Here is a 21,217-nt window from a genome sequence, read left to right on the forward strand (position 1 = left end):
CATGGCAACGCGTCGTTTTCGGCTACAACACGTAAACTTGGTTAACAAATCTTTTATGTGTGTGTTTGTGTGCTTGTGTATTTGTGAGCCGTGGCTTGTGTTTTGTCAGAAGAACAACAACAATTGGCTTGTTTCAAAGTAGTTTATGGCTAACCCTTAGCCATAAATTCATGTTGAATGGTTTAATGTTTATAAATAATATTATTTATAAACAAAACTGCGACAAAATTTAAGCATATCTAGTATTTTTGTATTTGTCCAAAATTATTTTATAAGCTATTATAATTAATTTAATTTTTTAGAAATTTATTACAATTATTCATTTTGCCGCAGCTTTATAAACTTTGTCTAACAATTTGCATTTCAATTAAAAAATATATTTTCTGCATCATCTATTTAATGCAAAGATATTTATTGCTTACTCCTAAAGTTAGTTAAGTAGAGTTTCGAAGAAACGTAACTCGAAATTGGAACATTTTAAAGTGAAGTTCGCTTTTGGACTTTCCCCAATCAGAATGAATTATTTTCTAGTACATATAGCTCTCTCAATCCTATAATCAAGCCGAAAAATTTCGGGCAAATTGCAGCACATCAGAGCCAAAATGATGGCCAAAAAACTTTCCCAAATAACTGTCTTAACTGGACCATAAAGCCCGACCATAAGCCAGACCCGAAAACACAGTATAGTCAGAAGACTGCACATAAAACTTAATGGGACTGCATTGTGGGAGGTGGGTGGTGGGCGGTGTCGTGTGAGCCAAGCTGGTGTGTTGAGCATGTAAGTGAAGGCCGCGCACAAAAGTAGGCAAGCATAAACACAATTTACATCAAGTGACGGCCATCAAAGCAAGGACAAGCTAAAAGTCCTTGATGCAAATCACAGCTGAATTCGTGAAAATAATAATTAGGCGCAGTCGAGCGGCGAGCCACGCCTCCCCACATCTCGCGCAGCCTTTCCCTACAAGCCTACAACAAAAGAAGCCGCACTCAGAATTGCAAATGAAGTGTGAACAAGAGACTTTACTCTCTCTTTCACTCCATATACTTCTCTCGCTTGTACACTCCACCGCTCTCTTCTGGTCTGTGTGCGTGCAACAAGACAAAGGGACACAAAAATGTGTCTTTGGAGACGTTATTAAAAGTTTTCTTTTTTTCGTTGGCTACTTTTGTGGCCGCCATTTACATTAACAGCCTTTCATCCAGTGTTTGGCCAAAAATATCAAAATGAAATTGCTGCATAATTTGTACTTTCCACATTTTCTCTTCTTTTTTCTATATATATGTATATATATTTTATTTGTGTTTGTCGTCGGCAAGAAAAGTTTTCTATTAATTTTGGCTGCTTGTCATTTGGCAGCAACGGCAAAGTGTAAATAAATGCGGACGAGAGTTTCTTATCTAAGCGGCCAACGAAGCGCAAACTTAAATTAAAATGTTGGCAGGACATTCGTTGAATAATTCAGTAACTTTTGCCAACTGCAGGCAACTCTTTTATTTCCTTTCTCATTTAATTTTCCTTTTTCTTTTATTTTTTCCTGTGGGCAGCTGCCTTTGTGGCCAGCAAATGTAAATTTTCTTGGCTCCCTTGTCCCAGGCCAACGCATAAAACGGTTTCAATGTCTTGGCCGGCTTCTAGGTGGTCAAGTAATTAAAAATCAACAAACAGCGTGGGGTATCCTTTTTGTTTGTTGACGACATTTTGCTTTTGAAAGGATACTTTTTTTATGGCACGTGAATGTTTTTTTATTTATAAATAGCAAACACATTCTTGGGCTTAATGTTTATCGAATGAGTTATTGGCAGTTCGTTTTAGTGACGTACATATATAAATTTCTTTTAACTAGCAATATTTATTGCTTTGACCGCCCCACCTTTTAGTTGCAGCAGTTGGCTATTAAATTTATATTATTTTTAGCCTTGAGAAATTTAGAAGCTAAACATTTTTCACGCACAAATTGTTGACCAAATGATGAATGAGATTGATTATAAATTTATTTAATTTGCCTACAAGCAAAAACTTGAAACTTGCCTCAATAATTTAATATGATTTTAGTCAGCTCACAGATTGCTGGTTCAATAAACATTATATTTCTAGTTATAAAACGCAGCTGTAGCAGCTCTAAGAATGTATATTGGGCTTAATTGAATTTTCAAATATTATTTACATTTAAGCGCTACTTTCGCTTAAATATTATGAATATTATTATCAAAAACGTGCGTGAGATTATAAAAAATATTATTTTTGATAGCAAATTCAAAGTACTATTTTAGAGACCTTAGAACACTTCTTTAAGCTTTTTCTTAAGACAATCAAATCAGTAAAAGTTAAATACATATGGGTCTAAATGCTTGAAGTGTAAATTGATCAGCCAGAAAAATCACACACAAGAGTGCCAGAGTAAAAGGACGGTGATATTATTTCATTACGATTCCTATTTCAAATGCTCTCCATATTATATTGTCTACTTGTAGCGGATACTTTTTGCACCAAAAATATGCTTCTCTTAATGACGAACTTATTATAAACGGCTGTTTGGGCTTCTTGGCCGATTTAAGCATTTCGCTGTGTGTTGTCAAAACGTTCAACTTAAATTGTCGTAAATTTCAGCTGGGATCTGCTTAAGGTGAAAAGCAGCCTGTCGGCAGGCTGTAGACATAAAAAAATAATGCAGCCTGGCAGGCTGACAAGCAGCCGGAGATGGCAGTGGCTGACGGAGAGAATTTCATTCGATACAAGAGCTAAACGGCTGAGGCCAAAAAGTCAACTTTCTGCCTTTACACTTTTGCCGTTGGGCCCGTTGGGCATAATTTCGCAATTGCCGACACATGTGGCGCAGTCGGCGGACTCGACTTCGACTGTAGATGCCACACTCGGTCATGCCCTCCTGCTGCTGAGCATGAAACACACTTAACCACGGTCAGTTAGCCTACGCACATCGGGCTATTCACGGGCCACGCCCATTCGAGCCGCCTATTTGCACATTGGCCCGCTTGTTATTTATATTATGAGCACTCAGAGTTGTTGGCTCATTGTCATAAATTTGCCCAAGTGTTTGCGAGCTGCCCTCTCTCTCTGAAGGACAAAAGAAGTCCACTGAAGAGCAAAAGATTTTTCTAGCCGTGTGTTAAATATTTTGTTCTACTTGTTTTTACTTTTTGTTTACCAGCGGCTCAAGGGCTTTAACAAAAACAACAATAACAATAACAACAACAGGAGCAGCGAGCGCCTCTTGGCCAATTTAATAAATTCCATAAATTGTTTATGTTTAGCCTCGGCTGCAAGAGTGTGTGAGTGTGAGTGTGAAGTGTGTGTTGTGTGTGCTCCCTGACATTTTCGAGTGTTGCTTTGACGTTCGAGCTGTGCTTTGTTTGCATTTGAAGTCAAGCAGAGCTGCCCCTTACAGCAAATTTTTTGACAACGTCAACAACAACAACTACAATAACAAAATATGAACAACGTTCACAACTGTTGAATGCGCCCCACTTGATGTATCAAAAAGTGTTTCATACTTTTGCCGGTGTTGGAGAGTGCTCAAAACTTGAGCACACATCGAGCAAGCGTAAAGGAAGGGGTGTTTCCTTAAACAAAAAGTAGAGAAATAAAATTTTAAAATAAGTAGCATATAAATGTTAAATCTCACTTCTGGTCCCAAAAGCTGTTAAAGTGGAAGCGCTTAAAAGGCCAATAAAGAAGAGGATGCAGGATGTTTACGTATTCACATGTCATATTTTACTCTATTCTTTATTTAGCCTTGCTTAACATTAACTTTTTCATACCAGGCATTTCTTAACTTCCGAAATTCTCCGATTAAATATATAAACAAAAATTAATCCTCACTATTTATAATTATTTAAGAAATGTTTTTGTGTCGTGTATTCCACAATTCTTTGATTTCAAATTTATTTATATAAAACAAAAACTTTCATATTTCCGCATTTAATTGAATCAGGCCCAATATTTTCCATAAGTCTCATCCATTAGCTTTCAATCATTTAGTAATATCGCTGTCTATTGCTGGAATTAAAAGCCATGGCAAAGCAGAATCGAGAAATTTGGAGCTTATCGCATATTCAGAGCAAATACTAAAAACTGTCTGAAAATTCATAACTTTAAGAAATGGCTTTATTGCCCATTTCATATTCCACACAGGCAGCACTCAAAGTGGCACCAATTTAATTACACTCCGGGCCAGACACGGACACGGACATGTATACGAGCACACTTATACACATATATGTATATATACACAGACACAGACACAGACACACACTCACACTCATTTGCACCTTGAACAGAAAAACTTTTGAATGCTTTGGGTGAAGTTTTGTTCCGGGTTAGTCGGAACTAGTGCTAGAACTGCCAGCCGAAACACTAAGCGCATAATCTTGTAAACTTGGCAAAAATGCTTCAAATGCCATAACTAAAATAAGCAGCGGCATAGACAAAGCGGCCAGAAGACGGCGGCAAACAGTCGGACCGACAGACTACGTCGGGAAGGCGGGGCTGGGCAGGGCCAGGGCCACATCCACATGCCCTAAAGGGCGTAACAGATTCTGAGGAAAAGTTGTTGGCCCAAGAGTTGGCAGAGAGTGCAAGTGCTTGATGCAAATTATTTGGCCTGGAGGTTAACTAGGGTCGTTTAGCAAATGCCTAATACACAAAAAGACAGAGCACCCACACACACACAGCTGGAGTTTTTATGAGCGCTCTGCATTGGCATTCATAAGAGTGAGTAAAGCATTTTTCCTATACAAACTGTGGGATGGGGTGCAAAGGAATCGTATGCCAGCCGCACTGTCTGGACTGCTAGCAGCCCGCAGCTTCAGCTGACACCAACTACTCCTAACCACCCCCAGCTACCCACCGCCGAGCACCCATCGCCCACTTGGCCCCCCTCAGCACCCCCAACAACAATGACAAGTACAATAAATGCCTTTCAACTGCGGTTTCACATGCACTTGAAGTGAAGTGGGCGGCTGCCTCGGCTAGGGGCGTGTGCTTCATAAGCCCCAAGTGCAATTTGAAGTGAAGTGCCTCGTACTATGAAGTATGATAGTTCGGTCTGTGCATATATACATATATGTATAGCCAACATATACCCTTCCCCCCCCCATCGGCTCTCAAGCTCTGTCACTTCTGCTGTGCCGCCTTGTGGCTTTACTTAGTTTTGGACTCCGTCCCGGTCATGTTAGGCAGCTCTTAATGAAACTTTATCCCTGGAGTGTTAAAAGTCTTGCCATCTGCTCGTTCTGTTAGGCAACTGCATCAACTTGTGTGTGGGTGCGTGTGTGTGTCTATGTGTGTGCCTGTGTGTGTATCGTGGCTGCACTTAATTTGCTGTGCGCAACATGCTTCATGTGCTTTTGTGGCAGCTACGGCGCCGCACAAATGATGCTGCAAGTTCGCATAACATTTTCCAAAACCAATTTTGCAGGCTGAAAGTTTATTTTTACGTTTAATTTTTGGCTGCATTTATTGAAGTGCAGAACTTTACATATGATTTATATTGATTTTTTTCTTTTATATATTTAATATAATAGGATGACATATATAGATAATTCAATTCATTTTTTAATTTAATTTTTGTATATATTTTAAGCAGACTGTGATGCGTCAAGCACCGAAAAATTGCAAACCTGGTATGCTAGATTTATTTTTTCGAGTTGTGTGTTTGAAATTTTGAGTTGCATCTTGGCGTAACAACAAGAAATTTTCTTTATTTTAGATAAAAACACCTTCAAAGTTTAAATAAAGTGTAAATAAGAACTGAAAATATATTATAAAACATTTAAGAGAAGTATTTTATATATTTTAAGCTTCAATGATATTTTTAAGCAAATGCCAAGTAGAAACAAGATTGTGAAAATACAGTTAAATTATAAAATGCTCTGTAAAAGGTTTTTTTTTAAATTTTTAATCAGCAGCAGTTAAAAAATAAAAATGCGACTTCTTTTGCGTTCGATTTTATACAATTACAAGTTATATGATTAAGTGACAAGCTTTTTTAATTTTCGCTTTTAATTATCTGTTTCATATTCATCAGTAATCTCAAGAAATCGTTGTTATCATTGAATGTAACAATATTACTCAACTTCTGTGTAAGCTATTAAACACAATGTTGAACTTCTCAGCATACCAACAATCGTAACTTAAAGTTCACGCACAATAAAGTCAATTCATATTGTTGTTCTTGCTCTGCATGTGGTTGACCAATGCAACCAAGGAATGCCACACCCACAGTGTCGACAATTCCACACACAGTGACTGCAATTTGCATACGCACAAACACTGTCTGCCCAGCTCGAGCGGAAGTTGCCAGAGCTTTTGCCTGCGCATGTCAATCAGTCTGTGCTACAGTCGAAAATAGCATTTGATTGACTCGAACAAGTCAAAGATCAAGCGCGGAAATCGCCCAACGATTCTGATTTGGTTTCTGATTTGGAATAATGTTCATTGTGGGCACTAATTACGGCGATACACGACAGGAAAAAATAACGAAAAAAATCAGTAGATATAAAAGTCAAAATCGAATGTCATAAATAATTTGTGCTGCAATTCGAGTGGAAGGTTTTGACCACGGTCCGCCAAACGCAAACAACAACAAAACAACTTTGTCGAGAGTCGAAAATGGAAACGAAAGTCGGACTGGCACAACACACGAGATGAGGAAGCTATAGGGACGGTTAGTACATGTGTGTGTGTGTGTGTAGACGTACCTTACCAGCAGCAGGTATAGGTAGACAGACAAGTGTCAGTCAAGCCAAAGAAGGGCAGGCAGTCAGCTTGGCATGATAGCAGCACAGACACCAAAACACACACAACACACACACACAGACTCCACCACCCACACACACGTAAACATATCAATCTTAATTAAGATTTCAGTTCTCTTTCGCTGGAGTGCCTCGCACACATGGAGAGCGCCCCCTCCTGCCAAATGAGGGGAGCAGCTGGTGGCATTCTTGTTAGGGCCACATTAGAAATTGGTGTTGGTTGTTTTGATTTTTGCGCCACTGTTTGTTGTTGTTGTTGCTGTTGTAATTCGTTATGTTGGTAATGTTGTTGTTAGTCAATCAGTGGCAAATGTTGTTGGCAGCCCAGAAGTTTATTACTTGCTTCCATCGATTGCTCAACTAATTGCAGTTGATGTTTTATTTCATTCGATTTTGGGGTTACTTCGCTGCTCAGGGTGTTCTACGCTTGTGTGTGTGCATGTGCAGGAGAGAGTGTATTACTCATAGCTTCAAAAAGGGTTTTTCAGCTTTTAACCTTAAGTAAGTAAATATTGTTCTTGCCTGAAGTTGTTTTGCGTTTTTAAGCCAGGTTAAAGTTAAGCATGTGTGAATGTGGTTATCACTAGCAGGTTGCTTGAATGGTTGTGTAAATGATTGGATGGATGGATGGCTGGATGGCTGGATGGAAGTGTGTTTGAATGTGAAGAGCGCTTTGGTTATTGTGCAAACTGTGAGGTTGCAAAGTGTTCAACTGTGTGGCATGAGAAATGTGTGCACAAAGAAAAGTACACATTATTCTTGTGGTATAACAAGAGATGCTAGGAGAAAAGGCAGATCCATGACATAATGCTTTGAATGACAAAAGTGAAGTAATATATGTAAAGGTCCAAATCTTAATGTAAAAGAGTGTTGGTCATTATTTTTTGATGGTCGACTAGAAAAGCACGCCCAAAATATGTATGCAAATATTTTTGTGCTCTAAGTTGTAAAGGTTTTTTTTTTTTAAATAAATAATTTTATAATATACCCACATAGCTCTATGTGCTAAAAATGCTGTCTACATTTATACGCTTTTTATTTATTTTATATTATTTTAGTCAAGTTTCCTAGCTTTAACTTTTGCATTTTTATACAATTCGCACTTTTAAGTAATTTTTTATGCGTAAATTACTTAAAGTTGAATTGAGATTTAATGTGAAGCATTGAATCAACTGCAAGTATTCAAAAATGAATATAAAATGTATTATTAATCCATTAAAATGTTTCCCTGTGGCCGCTCAACCATTTAAACAACTTTTACAAACACATTCCAGTTAAATCATTGAAATGCCGACTTTAATATTTGCCGATTTCTTGCTTGTCAACAATTCACTGGCAATCAATAAAATTCACTGCTCGTTGCATCTCCATTCGTGTAATCCCAATTACAATCACTGCCTGCCGCTGGAGCCCCGTTCGTTGCGGAATATATCAATAAAAGCAATTAAATTTTCTATTAACGAAATCAACTGTGGCAAATGCGGTGAGCAGGGGAAAGGCCGGCGGCAGCAACGATTACAACAGCAACAACAACAACAACAACCAAAATAGAGCCTCCAAAAAAATGCAGGCAAGCTCCAAAACAACATCATCATGATTCTGATTGCCGTGGCCATCCCAGCTCCAACCCCATCATCATCAAAATCAACAAGCAGCGGAAGGGTGGAGGGTAACGGAGGGCTCGGGAGGATTCGGCGCATCATCTATAAAAACAATCAAAAGCAGGCAGCGGCAATTGCCGGGTTGTCGGGAGTTGGCCTGGAAGTTCATCAAACTGTTCCACGGCAAAAAAAAAAAAAAAAAACAGAAGCGGAAAACAGAAAACACAGCCAGAGTGAAGCCTAGCGCCAACTAGGAGTATGTGTGTAAATGTATCTATCACACACACACACATAAACAGTCTACATGTGCGCGTTATTGTTATTGCTTTTGTCCAGAGACGCCCCCAAAAAGCCCATGAAGAAGCAGGATGCGTTCATTTCGAGCATTGCCGGAGCAGCAACCAGTTCCGAAGTTGGAAACTCGAACGCAAAAAGAAAAGCATTGCTCGTAATATTTTGTTTTTCCTTATATTTTTTTGTTTTTTCTGCTGGCCGCATGCCAGAAACTCTTCATCATCAAAAAACACGAGAGTGCTGTAAAATTAACATAGAGCGCGAATCGGGAAAAACAAGTGGGCGTTGTATTGTAGCCGGCCTCCAGGGCGTGGCTGCCAAATTAATGAAAATGCCATCACTTCAATTTCACACAATTTAACAGCATTGTGTATTTAAAAAGCGCCATCTAGCTGTGAGAGTAGGCAGTGTAAAAAATCAATTGAAGTTTTAAAGTCAATTATAATTCTAATAGACGTTAACATTTCGAGAAAAAAAACAACAAACATTATTCATCATATAAACTTATAAAATATCTTGAGATTAATGTGATTCTAAAAACTTTCGGATATTGCATATCAAAAATTACCATTAAAAAAAGTAAGTTAAAGAAATTTCTATAAATTTTGGTTTTACTTTGAAAGTTTTCTCTATCTAAACTAAGACAGGAATTTAAATCAATATACGAAATACTCAATCGCCAGTTGAAACATGTGTGCATGCTGATATTCAAATTAGGAAGGAAAAATTAAATTCTGAGATTCATAATTTTTTTTTATATTTAAACCTATTGAAATTTGTATTTCAATTACATCAGTTCAGAAATATTTCAAATTCATTATTCTTTTTTCTAATAATAAGTCGAATAATATGAAAAAGCTGAAAATGGATAGAATAATATTTAAGTTCGATAGCTCACTTTATGGCGCACATTCATTATTCTTTGTTGTAATCATAGGTAGAATAATAATAAAAAGCTACAAATGGTTATAATAATATGAAAGTACGATAGCGCACTTTGTGGCGCACATTTCACTTAAACTCAATCATCTATAAAAATTAAAGCTGGCTGCGACGAAACAATAAAAAAAGGTTCAAGTGTTTGCTTTCCGGGCAATTAAATAAACACAATTTTCAAATTATATTTAAACTACACGCTGGCAAGTGACTGTCTGCAGAGAGGGATTAGGGGGCGATCCGGGTGGGCGCTCAACTTCCGGTCAAACACACACACCCACTTGAGCCCTCAACTTTGGCCCTAGACCGAGACGACAGCACGTCCGGCTGTAAAGTGTGAAAAAAGCCGACGAAATTTTGTTATCTAAATGCGCAAAGAACTTTTGAACCGAAAGGATAATACAAGGATGCTCAGACGAAGAGCCCAAAAGACAAAAGGCACACGCTCAATGCGCTTATTAGAATCCTTTTAAGATTGTAACAACTGCCCTCGGTTAGCCCTCGCGGCCAGGTCCTGGTCCATGCTTTTCGGCCCTGTTTGCAAAATCAATTAAGTCGAAGACTTCCTTGAGGATAATTGCTTTCGGAAAGCGAACGCCGCCGGCTCTAAACTTTCAACAATAAACTTCGGCTTCAATAACAAGTTAAGCGAAGCGTTAAGACCTAATGCCAATGGGATTTTTCGTTTCAATTTTTGTTGCCTTTCTTGTACACTTGCAGAGGGTGATCAAATTATGTCATCAAATGTGGAACGCATTGTTGAAAAATATATTCTAATCCAGAATGCTTAATATTTTAGTTTAATTTAACTCGGCAGGTTGGATATGATATAGGAATTGACATTCAATTTGGTTCGTGTTTAAAGCAAGCATTTGACAGTATTTAAGTCTTATTTAATACTATTTCTAAGAGCAATAAACAAAGAATCGACAGAAATGTAAGTTTTTCCATATATTCTTGTTTTGAATATATGCAAGAGTATTCAGTCTTCGTCCATTGTGCTTAAGGACCCTTTTTCGGCACAAATTCAAATAATGTGAGCCAAAAATTGTTTGCGCTAAATTGTTAAAGTTTAACAAGTTAGTTAATTAATTCGCTTGCTTCAAGGGCTTTCTTTAGCAGCGGCCTTCAAGTCAGCTAAGTGATTTGTTAATTTGTAATAATAATATAGAAAAAGTTGCGCATACGCCATGTGGCCGTGCGACAATTAACGCTAATGAATGTCGAGTTGAGCAGAGGCAGCATTTGATTTCAGTTTGCCAGCTATTAGCGGTAATTGTAGACTTTTAAAACCGATTCAGCTGAGTGAAATTAGCATGCCCATTGGGCATAATTTTTGTAGAGCGTAAAACGAACGACAAAAACACACATACACACACATGTCAGGAGGGCGTGGCAACACAAACACTAACATAGACTTAGACACAGACAAAAACACATTCTGATTGCTGGCCACGTGAAGGGAGGGGAAACACCCACGTGTTTACAAGCGTTAAGCGGAGCGCCATTAAATGTTATGTCCGGGCTGGAAAACATGGCCATTGGCAGCCAATGGCCAACCAGGTGATAAAGTGTCGAATGTGGCGTGGCACCGAAATGACCAAGGTATTACAACTTGCCCCAGGCGAAGGAGCAGCAAATAGGACAAAGTTTTTCATGCCACATTGCTAAGTTAAGTAAGTTAAGTAAGTGTGAAAGTTAGAATCTACCACTTAACCTAACCCCACCTAAATTAGATCTACCATAGACACGCGTGGTTAAATCCTAAGCTCTAAAAGTTGCGTGTAAATTGAAAACAACTTACGGGCAGCCAGTATGATTTTCCTTAATATGTTGAGCATAAGTTCTTGGGCACTTACCTGAAAAGAAAGTTAAGAAAATACAGCTTTAGTTTTAAAAATATTGTTTATGTCAGAAAAGCTAGATCAAGTTGTTATTAGCCGAATTAATATTTTTATCAATGTCAGTCCCAATTCCAGTCTTCTTGGCTGTTTAAATAGGCTTTCAAATCAAACTAAAATTTCGATTATATTATACATAAGTCAACTCAAGTAAAGTACACTGTAAGAGCTAAGAAAACAAAAGCAATATTTTATGCTGTAGTTGTCTTAGTATATCTGTGTATTTATTTATGTGATGAAATCAAGTAAAATATTTTAATTACGTAGGTTTTAAAAAGTATGCATGGTTTTTAAACATTTTTAAACCGCAACGTAATTCGATTATTAACTGCACTATTATCAACTTATTAATCAGTTGAGTCTGCTGTAGACCATTTAATTTTATAGCAAAAAGCAAACAAATAAAAAAATAACTTTACACTAGAGTTGCATGTTTATAAAGTGAACATTGGTAAGGTGAAGGCTGCGGTTGACCTCGCCCGCAAGCCGCAAGGATAGCCCATGCTGGAAATAAATAGGGAAGCTGAAGAGCACTTTAATACAAGTGTATATAACAATTAAAAGGCGTATAATACAAATAATGGCTAACCGCGAAATGGCAAATGAGACCACAATTAAAAAGGCCACGAGTGGAAAACAATGAAGTTTAGTGCTTGAGCCTTGTGGCCTCTGGCCTGTTTAGTCATTAATTTTGGTATTGCACTGCCAGTTGGAGCCTGGCAGATTGTGCACATCTACATCGATTAGTGTCCCGGCCGTATTGTGCGCCACTGACAGGCTGACAGTCGTGTCCACCTCTATTATTTTCAACTTAACAATTGGCCAGGACACGGGCACACGCCCACAACTTAAACAGAAAAAGGGCGACACACACAGCATAAAAACTGCACAAATGCCGACCTACAAGTTGCTTCCTTCCGTCTGCGGTAGAAGTAGCCACACTCCCTGCCTAGTCTGGCGACCCTTTGTTTAGGGCTGGTCCCTCTACACTTGCCCACGTAATATCTTTAATGTCTCGCGCTGGCGAACCGTGTGTCCAGCGGAAATGACAACGACAGTGGCAATTACATTGTTGCATGACACAAATAGTGTTGGCCAACAACAGCAACGACAACAACAACGATAGCAACATAAAAAATAAAATTTGCTGGCATTGTCCAACAGTTTGTCGGAGGTAAAAGAAAAAAAAAAAGAACATATATAGTAAAACACAAGGCACTACCAAGAGGTAAAAATTTAATTGATGTCAACTCGTAAAAAATGCGATAACATTGCCATTGCTACCATTATTTAATTATTATCAAATGTCCTTTGTTCAGCCAAGTCAAGCGCATACTATGATACCCTCCTATAGGGTATACTCAGCTTGAAATTCATTTAAATATCAATAGAGCGGTAACTGTTTCAAAAGTGCAATTCAGTGTATCGGAGATTAGCATATTTAATGGATACTTCAAGAGAAAACAAAGTAAAAGTTTGATGGAAAAGAATGCGGACAAAGGGCCGTTTCTTTCTTTTCTTTTCGTTCACTCTGACCAACCCAAGAGCAAGGAAGTTCTGCTCAAAGCAATTCTCTGGATTTTTGCTTACAGCTAAATATGTTGCCTAAGATGCAACTATTAAAATTATATATGATTAAATTTCCATTGGACATTGGAAAGAATAGCATCAATGCCATATCGCTAATAATGTTTATAACGAATCTTTCAGTTGTTTTTTAAAAAAGGTGTAACAAATTTAATAAGTTACTTGCATATATTGTGAATAGTCTGTTGTACAATTTATATTCTGGACTCAACCAGAGCTCTTTTCTTAACCAGAAGTCCAGTCCTTTCACATTTATTCAAAATTTTATAATATTTAATAAAACCGATGATAATTTATGCTTTTCCTAAGTAAGCTTTAAACTTGTGGTCACATTAATTAAATGAATAGTTAAAAACGAAAGTCATGAGATTAACCTCCATAGTCTTAACTTAAGGTATTTCATGGACGTATACTTCGTTTGTTTCCAATTGTGTTAGCTGCATTGTCACATCGTTTGTCGTTTGTCTTTTACCACACACACCCACACACACACACACATTCTCGCACACTTGCAACCCCTCACCGAGTGCCAAACTAATTGTTTCAAATTAGCGCCTTTATGCTCAGGCAGGCTGTCTGTCTGTCTGTTGGTCATGGCCAACTGGCCATTGGCTGACCATTGACTTGGTCTTGGACGAACAGTCGAACCACGGCCCGTCGCGGCGTCTTTGTTGCGTGTGTAGCCCAATTATATCATGGCCCCTCACAAGGAACAATATGGCAACTATACTTGACGGAATGGCGCGGAAATTTGTTGTCAGGACATTTGAATTTGAATGCCAATTGTCGGAATCGCCTTTGCGTGCGAGTGCGAATGTTCATAAATTTTGTTGTAACATTGACAAAGATATTTTTTGATTAATATTTTAATTTGAATGCTAGGCGATATAACGAAAAAAACAATAAAAATCTAGTAAGCAAAACAATATAATAAATATATTTAATAATTATGTGTGATGTGAAAAGAATAAAATAAATTCTGCAAAGCAATTTATGTATAAATATCTTATTTAAAAAACCTTCGATTTAAATATAAATTTCAAATGCTTGTATCTCATAAACAAAAGTAAATAATTTAAAGCTTAAGCCAATAATGGCTTTAATAATTTTTGAAATTCTTTTTCCTCTTCCAGTTTTTAAAAAGTTTTCATAGTTAAATTGTCGTTAATTTCAGCTGTAGCACACTTAAAAGTTTATTTGTGCTAATTCGATAAATCAAAAGTTTTGCCAATAAGCAAAACATAAATTTGTTACAAATTTCCTATGACCTCAAGTGAGACGAGATCGAGAAGCGATACCCCCAATACCCCGAGGGACCTGCCGTTGCCCTGTGGCAACGACTATTTATGCCACTTAAAGTTAACACCTCGCCGAATGCCCGACGAAGCGTTGTAAATCGTTTATTTGAATTATATTAATTTTCCCGTTTTTGAACTTGAAAAAGAAACAGAAAAATGTGAAGTAAAAAAATGTTTAGATGAATTTCATGCGCTTGTTTGCATTTTGTGATTTGTTGTTGTTTTTCTCCAGCTGGACAACAGGAGACGACAATTTTGTGTCGCTGGGTTGTCAGGACAACAACAGGAAAATATAAAACAACTCACTGAAAAATGAGGCAAAAAGAAAAAAACAACTCGGCGCGTAATAATAAATGAGAAGTGGAAAAGTTTTGCCGCCAACGTGCTTATTGTCAAGCTCGGCCAGGCCATAAAAAACAAACTTCAATAGCAATAAGGCGACAAAAAATGGTAGAAAACAACAACAACGGTGCAACAACAACAAAAGCAGGCCAAAAGAACAACTGGCAAAAAGTTCAAGGCACTGACTTTACAGCTGCAATAATGCCTGCAAGGGATCGCTGAGCGAGTGAGGGGGGGTTGGGAGGCGACAAGGTGAGCCACACGCCAAAAAAACAAAGCGAGGCCGCGCGACAGAGTTCCGGCTATGGGAAGGGTGGGTTGGGAATGCCGCGGGTCACCTAACGTGTTGAGGCACTTTGGCGAGCTAACGAAATGTAACAAAGTTCCGGGGCGCACTCGGCCGGACCGGCAAACTCTGGTCTATTGTCCGGCACAGTTGGCTGTGTCCGTGTCCGTGTCGCTAACGGGCCTGGTTTGTTATGTGGCTTATGCCGGAAATTTGTATTTAGACCCTTTGTTGTTTTTGCTTTAGCATTTTTTTTCTTACGCCTACTGCGGGATTTTGTCGCCGGGCCGTCTGTGCCTGAGGTCTGGGTCAGTTTCGTCATGAGCCAACGTGAAATGGAATATGTTGTAAATTTAACAAAAATTAAATTTTCGTGGCCAAAGAAACATGTTTCCTACATTTATATAGATAGCAATAAGCAAGCTGTTTTATAATTTTGATTACCTGCTGGTCAATACGTTCCAAAGGAACTTCACAGCCTGTCCGCAAAAGACAGTAACTCCTAGCTAAATAAATTCTTTAATTGCAATACCCAAATAGTAAAAGATTTTTTATGAACTGTTAAAGGGTGAAATTTATGATAAATTGATAAATGTGTAAATATGATTCCCTCGCTCATCGTCACCTTGTCATTCCTTAGTCAATTATGATAACTATGGCGATTAAAATTAATGAAAATTATAGAATATGCGGGCCTGTCAGCTAAATGAAATATTCAACTGCCCCGCCTGACCAGCCCGACCCACGCCGCCAGTGCAAGGCCAAGTCTATTGATGTCACCTGGCCCCGTTGAACTGTCACATCGATGACAATTTAAAATCGCGACGGGAAGCCGCTGCCGCGGTCGGGAATGCGGCACTAAATTACTATGCTCAACTCATAAAGGTTGGAAAATTTAATTACATGCAACGGGCCCGAAACGTGAAAGGGAAAGGGGAACAGGCGAAAACTTGCGCTATTCAATGGGCATTTGCTGGGGGACCAGCTGGGCGTTGCCCGGACACGACAAGGCAAAAACAATTGTCGAGGCGTAGCCCGAATGTTTAGACGGGGTAATCATTTCAAAGCGCAAAAACTCTGCTGTGCTGTGGCCCGTGTTGTCCTGTCACCTGGATCCGCCCCCCCCATGGGCTTTATTATAATGCCTGTGCCGTTCCTTTGGGGCTACCCCCGTCTGGACAACAATCGGTGTCAACAATGTGCGGGCAGTTTAATGAACGCCTTGACTTTCACACGCTAATGAGTTTGTTTAAGTAATTTCAATTCATTTGTTAATTTTCAACTATTGTCCCTCTATTGACTCTATTAATGCCGCCAGTGCCTGTCATTCTGTCATTCTGTCACTCTATCATTCTTTCAATCCAAATGTTTATTTGCCCTCAGTGCCCTCAAAGCTTGCGTGCCCATAAATATCGCAGCATTTGACCATTTGTGTCCTTTTGTCATTGTCCTGGGAGGGAGTTAAAGCCATTAATATACTCCTGCTCCATACAATTGTGTGTACAGCCACACATCCCATTGCCGATTATATGTATCTGTAGATACTTCTTCTTATATATCCTCATATATTAAGAAAAACATATTAAAACATTTTTTAAAATATTAAATAGCACTCAAATAGATCAATCAAAATAGAATCACATACAAATATTTTTATCAATATGTAATTTCCAATTTTAACTTTTTTTAAATGCTCGCAAACCGAACAACATTTGAATAATCAACTAAATTATAATGCTTAGATAAGTAATTAATATTAAGTTAATAATTTACGTTGAAAAATATAGGTGTTTATTGAAAATTGAGACACCTGTGCTATTCAATTGCCTCGGACTCACTATGTTGCCTTTGAAATATCCATCAAAAATATTTCGAATGAAAGTATACGTTTTATTTTATTCAATCAAAAAAAAGTTCAGCATTGAAAAAAAATTTCGGTTTTTTTTTAATAAATTCTTTGTTTTTAATTTCCAATGACCGCAGCTCGATACATTCGAAGTTGGTTGTCTTTTATTAGTTGGATTACGTGGACGAGGATAGCAAGATGTTAGCGAAATTACGCAAGGGTCTGACTGCGGTTCACTGGAAGAGGCAGCCGCGTCGCTTATTGAGCGCGATGAACACAATACTTCGCAGGGGTCGGAACAATGGTAAGGAGGCTAGCGACCAGCTGCCCAAGCGGAAACAACAGGTAACTTCGCTGAAGAGCGAGAATTTCGATGTGCTGGTCATCGGCGGTGGCGCCATCGGCTGTGGCTGTGCCCTGGAAGCCACCACACGTGGCTTTAAGACGGCACTGATAGAGGCTGAAGATTTTGCCAGCGGTGCCAGCTGCAAGTCTAGCAAACTAATTGAAGGCAGCAACTCGTATTTGCATGCGGCCATACAGGGCGCTGATCTGCAGCAGATCTTCCTGCTGCAGCAGGTGCTGAATGAGCGTGCCACCATGCTGACCATAGCGCCCCATCTGAATCGCGTGCAACCCATGCTGATCCCCATCTACAGCCCGCTGAGACTGCCCCTCTACTGGCTGGGCTTGAAGATGTACGATGCTATGGCGGGCATGTCCAATGTGCGCGGCTCACATTTTCTATCCAAGGAGGCAACGCTCAATGAGTTCCCGCTGCTGCGCAGGAATGGACTGCTGGGCTCCCTGGTCTACTACGATGTGCAGCTGGACGATGCGCGCATGTGCCTGGCCTTGGCCATGACGGCGACAAAACATGGCGCCACCGTGGCCAACTATGTACGATTGCACGAGCTACTGCCGCCAACCAGTGACAATGGCTGCCGCACGGTGCGAGTCGAGGATACGGTCAACGACTCGTGCTTCACCATCAACAGCAGAGTCGTCATCAATGCGACGGGCGCGGACACAGATGTGGTTAGACAGTTGGATGACAGTAATGTCAGCCCCATAGCAGTGCCCAAACTGGGCACACATGTTGCGCTGCCCAGCTATTATGGCTCCCAGAACTGTGGTCTGCTCTTTCCCAGCGATCAAGCCGCGGGGCAGGCACTGATCATGTTGCCCTTTGAGAACAGCATGCTAGTGGGCAGCCTCGATGTGGAACGCCCAGAATCGAGTGAGCAGACACCAACTCCAGCATTGGAGGAGGTGGAATGTCTGCTGGCGCAAACGCGTCGGGTGCTTGAGGAATGTGTGCAGCTGAGTTCGGGCCATGTGATGAGCGCCTGGACGGGCATTAAGCCTTCGATTATGTGTCCATCCGTCGAGAACAAAGAAGAAGAGGAGGCAAATACGGTACCCAATTATTTGCTGGAAGTCAGCGGCAACCAGATGATCACCTTGGCCGGCGGACGCTGGAGCACATATCGTGTGATGGCTCTTGATGCGATCAACACGGCCATCGAAATCTGTCAGTTGGAGCCGCATACTGATTCTAGCATTACAAATAATCTGCTGCTGGACGGCGCCAATGATTTCTGTTGCATGCTGTCCCTCGATCTGGTGCAGGCCTACGACTTGCCCATGGATGTGGCCCAGCATCTGGCCGATTCCTATGGCACCAATGCCAGCCACCTGCTAGCGAACAGTTGTCGCAGTGGCCGACAGCGGCTGCACCCAAAGTTTCCCTATATCCAAGCCGAGGTGACATATGCCTGCCAGCGGGAGTACGCCTGCCATCTGGTGGATGTGATCGCCCGACGCCTGCGTGTGGCCTTTGTCAATGTGACGGCTGCTGCCGAGATGTTGCCCACCGTGCTGGACATCATGTCTGAACAGCTCTTCTGGGAGAAGCATAAGAAGGAGCATGAGTTGAGAGCAGCGCAATATTTTCTAGCTGAGCAAATGGGCCTCGGCAGCATTGTCAAGCAGAAGAAACAGTTCAAATTCCGGGAGAGCAAAGCACTTGAGCATGAAAGTACCCAAGTTAACCGAGAAGAATACAATCGACATTCTCTGAATTCGAATTCAGTTCAAGCAGTCCTCAGTTCGGTTCCAAAACAAGCTAGCAGCAGCATGAATTCGCGCCTTAGCGGCCAAATGGAGACAAATGCCACATTTGTGGGCCTAAGAGGAATATCAGCCCCGGCCAGTAGTGAATATTCCCCAATGCGAGTGCAAGCGTGCATTCCCGCGCCCCTGAAGAGCGGGACTATCCCTATGAATGATTCAGCTAATCAAGAAACAAAGACATCTCCATCGATCACTCCTTCAGATACAGTCGGCGAGTCAGTTCCTGTCAGTGATTCAAGTACAGCGTTGAGCCCTTCCACCTCAATTCAGAAACCAAACGTAGAATGTGCACCTGCAGAAAGTACGCCTACCCCGCCAATAGTCAAGAAGAAGCCTAAGGTCTGCAGCTTCAGTCCCTATGTTATAGCTGGATCGGAACCCAAAGGCCCTGCACCTAGCACAACAATCATTTCAGCCGGATCAGACAGTGTTAGCGGCTTAACTGAGTCCTCCTCCTCCTCCAACCAAAAAGACACGACCAACAGCATCGAACCAAAAACCAACTACGACTCGCAGAGCATGGCTCAATGCCCCGACCTTGAGCCCCAACAGGAGCAGTCTGGAAACTCTATGCTTTCTGCCTCATATGTAACTACCGACAGCAACGATGTCGCATCAACAGTCAAGCAAGAAGGCACCGCCCACATTAAAGAGGACAAGGAACGGCCATCTGCAGAATGTGCGGCAATCCCTAAAAACAGTGTTGTCGACATTGTCAAATCGGAGCTAACAAATAGTAGCAATAAAGCCGACTGTGGCTACACTACCACAACGAATGACAGCGCTACGGCTCTAGAAGGCATCAGTCAAATTGCCGTCGAGGCTATAGTCCTTGAGGAACGGCCATCTGCCGAATCTGCCGCAATCCCCAAAAAAAGTGTTGTCAAAACGGAGCTAACAAATTGGAGCAATAAAGATGACTGTGGCTACACTACCTCAACGAATGGCAGCGCTTCGTCCCTTGAAGGCAGCAGTCACAGTGCCGTCGAGGCGACAGTTCTTGACAAAGGTGCTGCAATAGCTAAACCGACTTCTGGCATCTCGAGACTTAGTGTTGGAACGGATTGCATTTCCCCAATGACTGGCATTAGCACGGCCCCAGAAGGTAGCCGTCCAGCTACCGAAAAGGCTACAAATCCTAGAAACAGTGCTGACAACTTTAAACTTGCGAAGCCTGCAGCTTGCATCTCGATTCCTAGCGTTGTGGCAGCAAGTGAGAACAGCACTTCAAACATTGTCAGCGGTACGGCCCCAGAAGATAGCAGTCGTACAAAAGATACGACAGCAATCCTTGAATCCGCTATTGCCAGCCTTGAGCTACTTGAGCAAACCATAATCAAAGCGAATGCCGGCGAAAAGTCGTCTAGTTGCAAAGACACCTCAAACACTGTTGAGAGTAGCAGTAGCCTAACTTGTCCTTCAGCTGATCTGCATAAAGAAGATGGCGACAAAGCTGTAGTTGCCAGATCAAACAACGAAAATGATGTCAAGAAAAATCCCACTGGATCCGATACGGAATCCTAAAGTTGTGACTGCCTCGTATGTAGACTTTTGATAAAATTAATGTTATTTCTTTTCTGGTATGAAAGCAACAAATTTGCCTGTAAGACTGCGTATTTTTAAATATGATATGAGTGCACTCATACACAGGCACACTAACATCATTTGGTGTTCGGTGATTAAGTGTGCATGTGTGTAAAGTGCGTAAATATGGAATGATGATCGTGTCGACGCGCTGCATATAAACAATAATAAAAAGCAATAATATAAAAAAGAAAAGCAGTTGAGTTTTTGAATCATAGAAAGCCGGGAATAAGGGAGAAAACCGGGAACCTAAGCAAATTTCCTTATTTAGTGAATGTACAATTATAGTTTATTGTATAAGATATTTAGCAAGATGTATTTTATATTCCGTATTTAATATCTACATCTATTTATGAATTTGGAATTGTATTTGAATACCATATAGTATTTAATTTAGTAGTATTTAATTCAAGTTTTTTGGTGAAAGATAAAAAAATATTTATTATTAGTATATTTTCATATGAATGCCATTTCGCCAATATTTCGATATTATTTCTTTAGTATTTAATTTAAGGACTTTGGTAATAAATATAGGTATTTAAAGTTTTAAATTCATAGAACATGAAAAAACAAGTTTGATTAATTTGAAATGATATTTATTCTGTTTTGCCAGCCTTCAAAAATAACCATAA

The 21,217-nt window shown here is 40.1% G+C and overlaps 2 protein-coding genes across 5 annotated transcripts in view; one reads left to right on the forward strand and one right to left on the reverse strand.

Moving 5' to 3' along the window:
* The window catches only part of DIP-kappa (Dpr-interacting protein kappa), a 156,345-nt gene that overhangs the window by 26,595 nt on the left and 108,533 nt on the right, over positions 1-21,217 (reverse strand). The gene's annotated exons all lie outside the window — the stretch shown is intronic.
* On the forward strand, positions 16,928-20,780 carry Gpo3 (Glycerophosphate oxidase 3). The gene has a single exon (XM_002057827.4). The coding sequence runs from the start codon at positions 17,064-17,066 to the stop codon at positions 20,523-20,525; it is 3,462 nt and encodes a 1,153-aa protein (XP_002057863.1). The 5' UTR covers positions 16,928-17,063; the 3' UTR covers positions 20,526-20,780.

This window comes from Drosophila virilis, chromosome 4 (assembly GCF_030788295.1).
Source record: "Drosophila virilis strain 15010-1051.87 chromosome 4, Dvir_AGI_RSII-ME, whole genome shotgun sequence".
NCBI lineage: Eukaryota > Metazoa > Arthropoda > Insecta > Diptera > Drosophilidae > Drosophila > Drosophila virilis.

Bases quoted from the DNA above. Each gene is read 5' to 3' on its own strand.
- Gpo3 (XM_002057827.4), top strand. From the start codon at position 17,064: ATGTTAGCGAAATTACGCAAGGGTCTGACTGCGGTTCACTGGAAGAGG.